Source organism: Lissotriton vulgaris, chromosome 7 (assembly GCF_964263255.1).
Source record: "Lissotriton vulgaris chromosome 7, aLisVul1.2, whole genome shotgun sequence".
Taxonomy (NCBI): Eukaryota; Metazoa; Chordata; class Amphibia; order Caudata; family Salamandridae; genus Lissotriton; species Lissotriton vulgaris.
The window spans coordinates 1620995706-1621007703 of NC_141695.1; the positions used below are offsets into that span (position 1 = coordinate 1620995706).

Below are 11998 nucleotides of genomic sequence, written 5' to 3' on the forward strand. Positions count from 1 at the left end.
GCAAAAGAGGGGTAGCAAGCATCCATGATTGTTCAGACCCTTGCCTGTGCATAAACTGCAGGTAACTGGGCTGCAAGTTGTTTGACCTTGGAATAACGGGTTTGTTATGTTAAAATACTTATCGCATGTGTTCTATGAGTGTAGAGTCTTGGCATTGAAGTCTGTCAGAAAACAACAATGAGAAGCCGTAATTTCAAATAGGATTTAGGCTTAAAAATTGAAAATTCAATTTTTCAAGCCTTTATAATTCCAACATAATCTTCATTTAGTTAAATAAATAAGGTATTTGAAAGGCCCGCCTCTTGTTTTCAGAGACACATAAAACCAACAAGTAGTTTGAGGATTGGAGCTCAGATCTCTATGCATTGATGAATTGACAGATCAAGAAGAGTATGAGAGAGGTGAGAGATGGACACTGAAAATGTATTTGGTGCACACTGCATAGTTCCTTACAAATGAGCAATTCTTGACAATAGGAGCCAAAGAATTGGCAGGTCTCAGTGAAAACTGGGCAGCATCATTCTGGATTTGCAGCCCCAGAGTAGATACATGTAGGCCTAAATAAAGGCAACAGCTGGCTCCAGGACAGGATAGCTTTGCACTGATGATAGACTTGTTTTGCTAAGAGATCAGGTCAGGTCAAGTCAAGTCAAGTCAAGTCAAGTCAAAGAATTTATATAGCGCACTACATACCCAGAGGGTCTCAAGGCGCTTAGGGAGGGGAGGAGGATTACTTGTCAAATATCCACGTTTTAAGTTGCTTTCTGAATGCTAGGTGGTTCTGGGTAAGGCGAAGGTAAGTGGGGAGTGAGTTCCATGTTTTAGCTGCCAGGTATGAGAAGGATCTACCACCCATGGTGGTCTTGTTGATGCGAGGTACAGTGGCGAGGGCTTGGCTGGAAGAACGTAGTTGGCGGGAGGGGGTGTAGAAGGACAGTCGTGAGTTGAGGCATTCTGGTCCGATATCGTAGAGTGATTTGTGTGCGTGGGTTAGAAGTCGGAAAGTGATCCTCTTATTGACGGGTAGCCAGTGGAGGTTTTTCAGGTGACCAGAGATGTGTTCGTTACGCGGGATGTCTAATATGAGCCTGGCTGAGGCGTTTTGTATTCGTTGGAGTTTTTTCTGGAGTTTAGCGGTAGTACCTGCGTAGAGGGTGTTTCCGTAGTCCAGTCGGCTCGTGACCAGAGCATGGGTGACTGTTTTTCTTGTTTCGGTGGGGATCCAGCGAAATGTTTTTTTGAGCATGCGAAGAATGTTGAAGCAGGATGAGGAGACGGCGCTGACTTGTCTGTTCATTGAAAGTGAAGAATCCAGGATAACGCCTAGGTTCCGTGCGTGGTCTGTCGGAATGGGTGCTTTTCCAAGGGCTTCCGGCCACCAAGAGTCGTCCCATGCAGAGGGGGATGTACCTAAGATGAGGACTTCTGTTTTATCTGAGTTCAGTTTCAGACGGCTGTGTTTCATCCATTCGGCAACTTCTTTCATTCCTTCGTGTAGGTTAGTTTTGGCGGTGCTGGGGTCATTGGTGAGAGAAAGGATCAGTTGAGTGTCATCCGCGTAAGAGATGATGTTGAGGTTGTGTTGGCGGGCGATGGCCGCGAGGGGGCTCATGTATACGTTGAAGAGGGTGGGACTGAGTGAGGATCCTTGTGGTACGCCACAGATGACTTCAGTGGCCTCGGACTTGAATGGTGGAAGGCGGACTCTCTGGGTTCTTCCGGTGAGGAACAAGGTGATCCATTCAAGTGCTTTTCCTTGTATTCCGATGTTTCTGAGGCGTTGTAAAAGGGTGCTGTGGCAGACTGTGTCGAAGGCTGCAGAGAGGTCGAGGAGGATGAGGGCGACTGTGTCTCCATTGTCCAGTAGAGTTCGAATGTCGTCTGTTGCTGCGATGAGGGCGGTCTCAGTGCTGTGTTTTGCTCGGAAGCCAGACTGTGAGGAGTCGAGGGATTTGTTGGCTTCGAGGAAGGCGGCTAGCTGGTTGTTAACAGCTTTCTCGATGACTTTGGCCGGGAAAGGAAGGAGCGAGATGGGGCGGTAATTTTTGAGTTCGGTGGGGTCCGCTGTGGGTTTTTTCAGAAGGGCGGTGAGTTCAGCGTGTTTCCAGCTTTCCGGGAAGGTGGCGGAGTTGAAGGAGCAGTTGATGACGTCTCGGAGGTGCGGTGCTATGACGGAGTCTGCTTTGTTGAAGATGTGGTGAGGACATGGGTCTGTGGGGGATCCTGAGTGGATGGAGTTCATCAGACGGATGGTGTCCTCAGTGGAGATTGGGTTCCAGTCGTTAAGGGTGTTCAAGGGGGGAGAATGTTCAGCATATGGTTGGGTGGGTTGGTCTCCGGGTTGGTTGTCGAAGCTGTTGTGGATGTCTGCAATTTTGTTGTGGAAGAATAAAGCCAGGGAGTCGCAGAGGGCTTGAGAGGGGGTGATGTCGTTGGAGTTGGCTGAGGGATTGGTAAATTCCTTGACGATGTTGAAAAGTTCCTTGCTGTTGTGAGCGTTGTTGTCTAGTCGATCCTTGAATGCTGATTTCTTGGCCTTTCGGATTAGTTGGTGGTGTGTGCGGGTGGCGTTTTTGAAGGCGTCCTTGGTGCTAGTGGTTGGGTCTTTTTTCCAGGCCTTTTCAAGGGAGCGGCAGAGTTTCTTGGACTTCTTAAGATCATCGTTGAACCATGAGGCCTTCTTGCTGCCAGGTTTGCTTTGACGTTTTTTCAGTGGTGCTAGGATGTCGGCGCTGTTGGATAACCATAGGGTGAAGTTGGTGGCGGCTTGGTCTGGGTTAGAAGAGTGGGCTGGGGTGTTTAGAAGGAGCGATGAGGAGATCTGGTCGATGGTGATTTTGTTCCAGTTTCTTTGCAGAGATGGTTGAGGGTGGTTGATGGGTTTCGGCTTGTTGTAGGTGAAGTGAACGCAGCTGTGGTCAGTCCAGAGGAGATCCGTAGTGTGGCTGAAGGAGACATGGTTGCTGGAGGTGAAGATAGGGTCGAGTGTGTGACCTGCGATGTGGGTGGGGGAAGTGACCAGTTGTTTAAGTCCGAGGTTGGCGAGGTTGTCCAAGAGGGTGGTGGTGTTGCGGTCGTTGTTCTTTTCAAGGTGAAAGTTGAGGTCTCCCAGAAGGATGTAATCTTTGGAGGGGAGCGCGTGTGGAGTGATGAAGTCCGTGATGTCTTCACTGAATTTTGCGCGGGGTCCTGGTGGTCTGTAGAGGAGGGTGCCTCTGAGAGTGGTCTTGGGGTCGATGTGGATCTGGAAGTGAAGGTGTTCAGTGTTGGCGAGATTGACGTCAGAGCTGGTTGAGATGTGGATAGATTTTTTATGGACGATAGCGATTCCTCCTCCTGTGTGGCCGGTACGGTCCTTGCGTGTGATCTTATATTCTTCAGGGATGGCAATGGTGATGTCTGGGGCGGAGGAAGCGTTCATCCATGTTTCTGTTAGGAAGGCGACGTCTGGAGAGATGGTGTCTAGTAGATTCCATAGGTCAATGGCGTGCCTGTGGACCGATCGGGTGTTGAGCAGGATGCATTGTAGGTGGTTGGTGTCGGGAATCTGAGGTGTGATCGTAGCGGAGTTGGTGATGGTACCGATGAATTTGCAGGAGTAGCATGAGAATGGACCATGGGTGTGTCCAGGAGCGGCTTGGACGCAGTTGGGGGAACGGCCGGGGTTGAGGGCTAGGAGGGTGGTGGCATCGTAGGTAATGCGGGAGGGCTGGGCAGTGCGAGGGGCAGGGGGTCTGGCGCTGGGCGCGGTCCAGGCGCGGACGGGCGTAGACGGGCTTACCTTTGGCGCACCTTCGGCGCGGATTGGGCGCGGTCGCTGCGCGTGGACGCTGCGCGAATCTACAACTGTCATAAGTGGATGGAGAGGGGGGAGGGGCGATGGGTGGTCAGCAGGGAGGCGGGAGCTGGGCGGGGACTGGTCGGGGAAGGCACAGGAAGCAAACAACAACAACAACAGCGATCCCAAAATGGCCTCAGCCGATATCTAATCAGAATGGGGCACAGAAGTCGAATTGCGCGATCTGACCAACAAAGGCACCGGTGAGATCAGGCAGACAACAGCGACAGCAGCGCTACAATAATCTAGATGACAGGCGATCACCAGCAGCGCTATAATGCAGGCGGAGCGCCAAGACACACCAATGCAGCAGCGCTACAACACTCTAGATGCCAGGCGATCAACAGCAGCGCTATAATGCAGGCGGAGCGCTAAGACACAGCGAGGTTCCTTCCTTAAGGCAGGTAAAGTTACACTCTGTGGGTACTTGCGTAGGAGCGAAGTGGGGAAGCAGAGGTACTTCAGCAGGCTATGACTCTGGAAAGAGCGCTAAATGTCTGAAAATAAACTTTCTACAGAGAAACCCGTACTTAACTTATACCTTTTCAGTACCTTTGTGACTGCCTTAACCCTACTGTCAATTCCATCTCCTACCTTGTGCTCTGAAGCACTGCAGAGGCTGCTGGAGGTCTGTACAGAAACTAAAGCTAAAACTGATGTAATAATCAAGGTTGCACAAAATAAGGTAAGGTACCACTGAAGTCAAATTCCATAAAGAGGTGTTTCAAAGTCTTATATAGTAAAAACTACAATAAACACTTCAGCAGCCTGATGGATGGAATTGTAATAACTGGGAATCGAAAATGCAAGCAAGCATTTTTTTTTATATAGAATTAAGAGTTTGGATAAACTCCCGTGAAGGCCATAAATTACAAGATGACATATAATGGCCACAGTTTTAATGAGATAAAGGGTAGACCAGTTATTGTTTGGCAATTTTATAGAGCAGAATTGGCCGTTAACATTGCATGGCACATACATGAATATTCAAACAAAATGACACAAAACGCACATATGGAGCTAATGTGAAGGGCAGACACATTCATGGAGGACAAACTTAAACTTTACACATTTATTCCTATTTCTTTTTTCACTACAACTAATACTGAATCAGATTAAATGCAAATAATGGCTGATATAAGCAAACAAACACCAAGCAAGCAGTACATTAAAACAAAGCTGGGTAAAAAGTTTGCTTTATTGCATAAAATATCAGTATTTAATTGCAAACTGCAGGTACATGGCTCAATGTTAGTGCATTTTGATTAACTGTCAGGGGTAGTGAATATTGAGATACAATAGCAAATGCTAAAAATGCATTGTGGTTTTATTACCAAGCAGTCTGCAGATTGCTGAACAAGAGAATTGTAAAGTGTCTTCTGGCACAATGCTCTGAGGTCCCGGCTCACTCTCTGTTCTTTCCAGCAACAGCCCATCCTCTAAGCCGAGGGGCCCCACCCTTCTACCTTTTCCCCGTTGTGAAGTGTGTCTGTCAGGCGGAGCAAAGGTCAGCCTGACAGACACTCTTCTTGTTCAGGTGAGTCATCCAGGGTTTATACATGCACTAAATAGGCAGGCGCCTGGCTTCCGGTACTGAACTTTGCTGAGCTGAAGATGTTACAGCTCTATGGGTGTGACATCCCCAGTTCGGTAAAGTGCTTTGACCTACCCCTCATGACAAAGAAAAGTGTCATTGGTAGCCTCGGACATGTGCACTTCAGTTTTAAACCCTGAAGTGCCCAGGGAGAGTGCCATTTACTGACACCTCATCACAGAGCGGGGTGGGGTCAACATAGCCGAGTCTCTCAGAGCAGTAATAATGACAGTGGGGGTTCCTCGGCTAAGGCGGAGCAGCGTCGCGTCACTGCTTTTAAGCAGTGAAATAAAGGAAAAATTCAATGATAATAACCCGAGGTTATCATTTTATGTGTTCCTGCTGCTGCGTCTCTGCAGCGGCGGGTGGGCTGCTCTGCTCTCAGAACAGGGGGAGGAGTGGTAGGGACACCTTGTAAATGCGCATGAATGTTTGACCGGCCGTCTTGGGCCGGCCATACATTCATGCACACTTTGTATATTCTCCACCCAGGGTGTATTGCAGCCTGGGTGGAGAATATGCCCATACTCCCATTGACGGAGCTGAAAATGTATGGAAACATTGTCTGTCCGGTAGGGTGTGGCTCTTTCAGCTCCCTTAGGGGCCCTTTAGGATCACGGGTGGATCGCCACCACCTGCATGGCGGTGGCGATCCGCCCGTGATCCGACCCCGCCGGCCACCTAATTCTCCCCCGCCATATTACTATGGTGGGGGGGACCGCGGTAGATGGAAAGACCGTCCGCTGGTTTTCCACCCGGGCGGAAAAGGGTTTAATATGGTGGCGGTGTCTGTTAGACAACGCCATCCATATTACTATGCAGGCGGGGACATGCCTTCACCGCCACAGAAAGGCATCAGGTGTTTGACATTGGGGGCCCGTTGTGGGCCCCCAGGGACTCTGGGGGATGCACATGGGGGGTACCTATGGTACCCCCAGCAGTTCCATGCACAACATGGCAGGCACCGCGCGGTGCCTGCCATGTTGTGCATGAAAGTGCACAACATACCTACCTGGCATTGTGGTGGGCAGTGCTGAGTGCACCGCCCGCCTCAATGACAGGAATGCAGGATGCGCCTGCCACTGTGGCGGGCGCATCCTAATTGCCCCCACGGGACCCACGCCCTTATGGCGGGTGGTCCCATATTCCCTTTGTCCACCCGCCATCCTAATGTCCCCCTTAGGGTAAACAGCCTTTACAACAAAACTTTTACAACGCACTACCATTACGACGCAACCATTACAACGCAAACCATTACAACACATTGCGCTGGGGGGCGCTCTAGGATAGGGAATAGATTTAATTTACTATCCAACACCTTCCCTACTATCCACGGGGACTGGAGTTGGAATAGTAAATTAAACTATTCACTATCCAGCGCCCCAAAGCACTATGCGTTGTAAAGGCATGCGTTGTAAAAACCGCGTTGTAAAGGCATGCGTGGTAAAAGCATGCGCTGTAACGTCATACATCCCCCCTTAGTGTTTAATAGCTATCTCTCACTTCTGGCCTGCAGCCTTCTTCCTCCTGTCTATTTTTTTGTTGTAGTTGTCCCACTTTGGGACACAGCACAGGGCTTTTTTAGTCCCCATGTATATCGTATAGCACTGCAATATCATATCACTCACTCTCTCAGGAGTAGCCTTTTCCATTGACTGCCATTGTACCATCCAGTGGCATTGCTGTTCGGTATGTGGGCCATGATATCCTTTTTCTTTAATGGCTGGGTTGTCCTACTTTTCAGAGCGTTGACGCAGAAGTCTCCATTAGGAGTCTATTCATCTCCCTTCTCTCCATTGTCTAGCCATATTACTTCACAATAGTACAATAGATTTTTTTCTCCCACTATTGTGGGTCTCTCCTGTATCCACCTTCACTAACCAGCAGGCACAACATTCCAACTATTGTGTTCATAGTTCTTGCTATCCCATCCTAAAATCCAGGAGTGACTTTTCAATTACTCTACATCAAGCCACCCTCTCCACTATAACTGATTTTGCGTTCTGTGATAGGCCATCATATCTATCAGTTACACACTTTCTAGGCTGTAGCGCTTATTTATACTCTACTCCTAAACATTCCTACTCTCAAAGAGTAGTATTCCTATTATATAATGTTAGTAAATCAGCTAGGATGCCCAGTATGCTCTTCGTGCATCCTAGTCTACCCCCTCTTAACGTTTTGCTTCATGACTCACCATGAATTCACTCCACATCACAATAAATGTTCTTTGCTCTTGCATGCTGTCGTCTATGTTTTGTTTATGATTGTCATCGTCCTTCACTTTCATGCTTGTTGTTCCCTTGCTTTGAGCCCCTTTTTGCAGGCATGCTAGAGACTTTCACAGTTCTTTATTACGAGGGCTGATATGCCTTCCCTATTGTGTCTTGTTTTGCACCTGCAAGTAATTTTTTCTCCTTGATTATTCTCGTGTTCTTTTGCTGGTAATTCACGTTCTTCTCTCCCGGTCTGGGAGCCCAGTTTGTGTTTGCTGGATGGTTTCTGCTTTGGAGAAAAGTCCTTGTGTGTCAGCAAATTGCTTTTAGGTATTCAGAAATATACCCTTGGCGTTGGAGTTTATTTCTGAATACCCAAAAAAGAGTGCTGAGTGGGTCACAATGACTAGATTTCCAGCTTGCATTCCAGTTCAATGAAAGTGCTTCCGCCATGTGGGGGAGATCTCTTGTCAGAAGTCAACAACAAGAGTTCTGGTTATTTGAAAATGTAAATGTGTGTTTGTATTTATATAGCGCCTTCTACCCAGAGGTCTCGTAGCGCTGTATTCATACCGTTGTGGAACCCTTCCTGGCTTTCCTGTGAGATGTCCACTCCTGGGCACCCCCAAGGTGACGCCAGGCATCCAAGTGCAGCTGGGGCCGTTGTGGAGATTAAGCAAGCTATTGCCCAGAGTCACAAAGTGGGACCCATGATTAGACTAGGCATCAAGGCGAGAATGATCAGGCCCGGGTAGATTGAGTCCAAGTGCCGCCAAGGCGGGAATTGAACCCTGGTCCCAGGACAGACCTCTGCATCAGAGTCTGCCGCTCTAACCATTGAGCCACGCTTCTCCACATTTCTAAATGTGATGGGCAGTCCGCCACAGGATGGGTGGAGGCAGCCTTGGTAGACGTACCGCCAGGCCCTAAACAAGCCCTTATGTGTCCTCATTAATAATGAGTGGGTAAAAGTGTGTGAAAGGTTTCAACACTCTGTCCGTCATTTTATTTTGTGATATTGCTATGTGCGCCCTAAATGGCTAAAAGTATGCCAGGACGTGGGTCCCTTGCTCACTTTGTCATTGGATTCAAGATAGCCTGGCTGATGAAGGGTTAAACCCAAGACTGATTTGCATATGGCTGGGTCGAAACTGGGTTGTCGTGACGAGATAAATAACGATGAATTAAACCCAGATCTGTGACTGGGGGTGAGTGTTTGAAAAGTTTTATTTTGTGATGCTGATATGTGCGACCTAAATGTCTAAAAGTATGCCAGGATGTGGGTCCCTTGCTCACTTTGTCACTGGATTCAAGATAGCCTGGCTGATGAAGGGTTAAACCCAAGACTGATTTACATATGGCTGGGTCGAAACTGGGTTGACGTGACAAGATAAATAACGATGAATTAAACCCCGGTCTGTGACTGGGGGTGAGTGTTTGAAAAGTTTTATTTTGGGATGTTGCTGGGTAAAAGTGTTAACAGTGCCGATGAGTGTTAAAACACAAATGGCAATGCTTTAGGAACACTTTAGGAATGCGTTAGGAACACTTTGGTTAAGTGGCTGCCCACTTAGACTGTAAACAAATGTAAATTCTTAAAGTTTTATACATACATTGATTTGCTACAATATATGCACATATATACAATATATACACACACACACTTCAGCAGTAAGTCTGCTGTCACCAACTTCTTGTAGACTTAGGTCTAATAAATCCTGCATAAAATACAATATAATTAATATTGTTGTCTCTCTCTCTGCCAACAATGAAGCAGACTCACGCCATTTTTTACTACATACTCCCTTTCTGATGCGAGAACTTGCCAAATATTCTGTAATGCAGAAGTAGAAACCATATTCCTTCAGTTACAAGAAAGCATGTCTAATGATTCAAACCAGAAAAGATTTACATAGACTAAAACCTATATATTGAGAGTTTATCATCAAATGTAGAAGCTTTCTATGTGAAATAAGTGTCACTCCTGGATAGATTTGCCATTTAAAGAGATACTTATGTGGGCATTTTTCATAAACACTGAATATTGTTGTGTCATCTTGAAAGTGTGCTAAAATGACAATGTGGCTAAGAAATCATCCAAAATACCCATATATCGACAATCGGCAGCAGACTTAGGGATCAGGCTAATGGGCATTTGCCGAAATTGTTCCCATATTTTCACATACAGAAATTATTTCTCCTCATTGCCTGAAAACGTAATGGTGTTTGGAAAATAATCACACTGTATACTACAAGACACCTTTTTTGGACTAAATTTATGAGATCACTTGCGGCAATGATTATTTTGTAAAAAAAAAAAAAAGCCCAGGGCTCTGGTCAGGAGGCCACTGCAGCTTGCACCACACATTGCCCCTGCCATGCTGCCAACGATAGTAACAAAACAACTACCAAACATCACACTCCTACAAATGTGACAATTCTGACTATTTAAGGCCCTCAAACCTACAAGAATGACTTGGGTGGCAGTTAATAGTCATTTTGAATGTATATTGAATGAATTACCTATTGTTGTGCTCATCTCCAAACTAGCTAGACAGCTCCACCTTGTGGCAGCTATCACAAGTGCCTGTGTTGAGAATTAGATGCTGGAGCCAAGCACCGGAAACCCCCTGCTCAAATTATGCACTGGCTTGGGATGAAAAAAAGCATGTGGAATATTTATGAATATCCACAAAGTTACATAACTTAATCAGTTTCCTCAAATGATAGTAAAGGCTACACTTGCCCTAGCAACCTCTCTTAACCCATTCCTTTCCAGAACTTACCAGTACTGAAAAGCTAGCCCCTTGGTTTGTAATTCCTCAGCCCCTTTGTGACAGTAAATATCGACAAATCTCCATTCCAAAAATCTAAATTTTTCATTTATGATGGCAGATCATGTAGTGGATGTGCAAGGGAAATTTAGACAAACAAAAAGTTTTCCCATTTATTTTAAATAAAATAATTAGAAAGTGAAGGGTGTAATTATGTTACTTACCAATGGTAGTGATAACAGTGATGGCGAAATAGAAGGATCCGGCAAATTTCCATTGCTTTCCCGCTCGATGTGGCTCGGATCTTATGACTACTCTCTCAATGTCTTGGTAATCTTCCTCAGAGAATTCGTACTTCCTCTTGAGATCCGCTTGCTGTTGCTCTAGAACCCATTTCCTGGAGGCCTCTGACTCGGACTCCAGGGCGTCAAAGACTGCGGCACCGACCAACAGGTAGGAAAACATGCAAAGTATGAGTGAAACCGTCCTTATGTTTTGTTTCTTCATAATTTGGAGGGAGAGCATTCAACTCAGGAAAAAGCTTGGGAAGACAATGGCGAATGGGCAAGGCTCTCGAAACTGACATACGTGGATCTGTAAAAAAATCAACGCTGTTTAATTTATATGAAAATTAATTAATTCATGTAGTAAAAATCACTTCACTATTGGTTAAATATTTCAACATATAAGAACAAACAAGCATATGTGATTGTCAAAGTTGAGCTAAATTACAAAGTAAATTGCAGTAGTACAGGGCAGTTCTTCACTAGTTCGATTGTACAAACTTTAGTCAATTTTGTAGTGAGCGCAAGCAATGAGTGAATGATCAAACCAGCAATTACTGGCAAGAACAAATAAGACATTTTGTACAAGATGTAGTTGAAAATATTTGTATCATGACTGATGCAAAAATGTCTGACACCAGTGACAAATGACCAGATTAGTGCAATCTCTATAATGTATAAAATTCAGGGGCATATGTATAAAAGAACAGGCTTGCGAGTCCTTAATAGCGATTTTTTGCGATTCACTATTAAGGACTCTCAAACTGCTATGTAGGTAGGTTTTGTATTTAAAATAGTGATTCCTATGCATTCCTTACTTGCGACTCGCAAATGACGAATGGCTTCCCATTCATCTCTATGGGCCAAAAGGCCCATAGGAATGAATAGGAATTGCGTGCGCAATTTCCGAGTACCCAATAGGTACTCGCAAATTGTACACGTAATTTCAAGGGTGCAAGGGTTCCAAAAGGACACCCTGTTGCTCCCCTGAAATGTGCATGTGTGCACATGTGGCACACATACATGCCCTAAGGGACAGCAGAGGGAGCATGATAGCTTAAGATAGGAGCCGCTGAAGTGCATGCTCTTGGAATGCCTTATGACAGGGGCACAGGGACAGGCTAGGGGTCAGCACAGGGCGGACACGGCACTTGCAGCCTGAGTCATGCACGAGGGCCGCCAACAACACTTGGCAGCAAGGTGTAACCCAGAGGCAGCAGGAGATGCTAGACCCTGGCTGAGGAGGGGCATTGGCTCAGGGTGCTGTCACAGGGTGCTGTTATGGACTAATG

At 46.4% G+C, this 11998-nt stretch overlaps 1 protein-coding gene across 1 annotated transcript in view; it reads right to left on the minus strand.

Moving 5' to 3' along the window:
• LOC147706112 (potassium channel subfamily K member 9-like) overlaps positions 1-10980 on the minus strand; it is a 139141-nt gene extending 128161 nt beyond the window's left edge. The window contains exon 1 of the mRNA XM_086929036.1: positions 10647-10980. Within this exon, the coding sequence (XP_086785162.1) occupies positions 10647-10947 (301 nt within the window). The 5' untranslated portion in view covers positions 10948-10980. The remainder of the gene's footprint in view (positions 1-10646) is intronic.
• Between the last annotated feature and the right edge of the window lie 1018 nt (positions 10981-11998).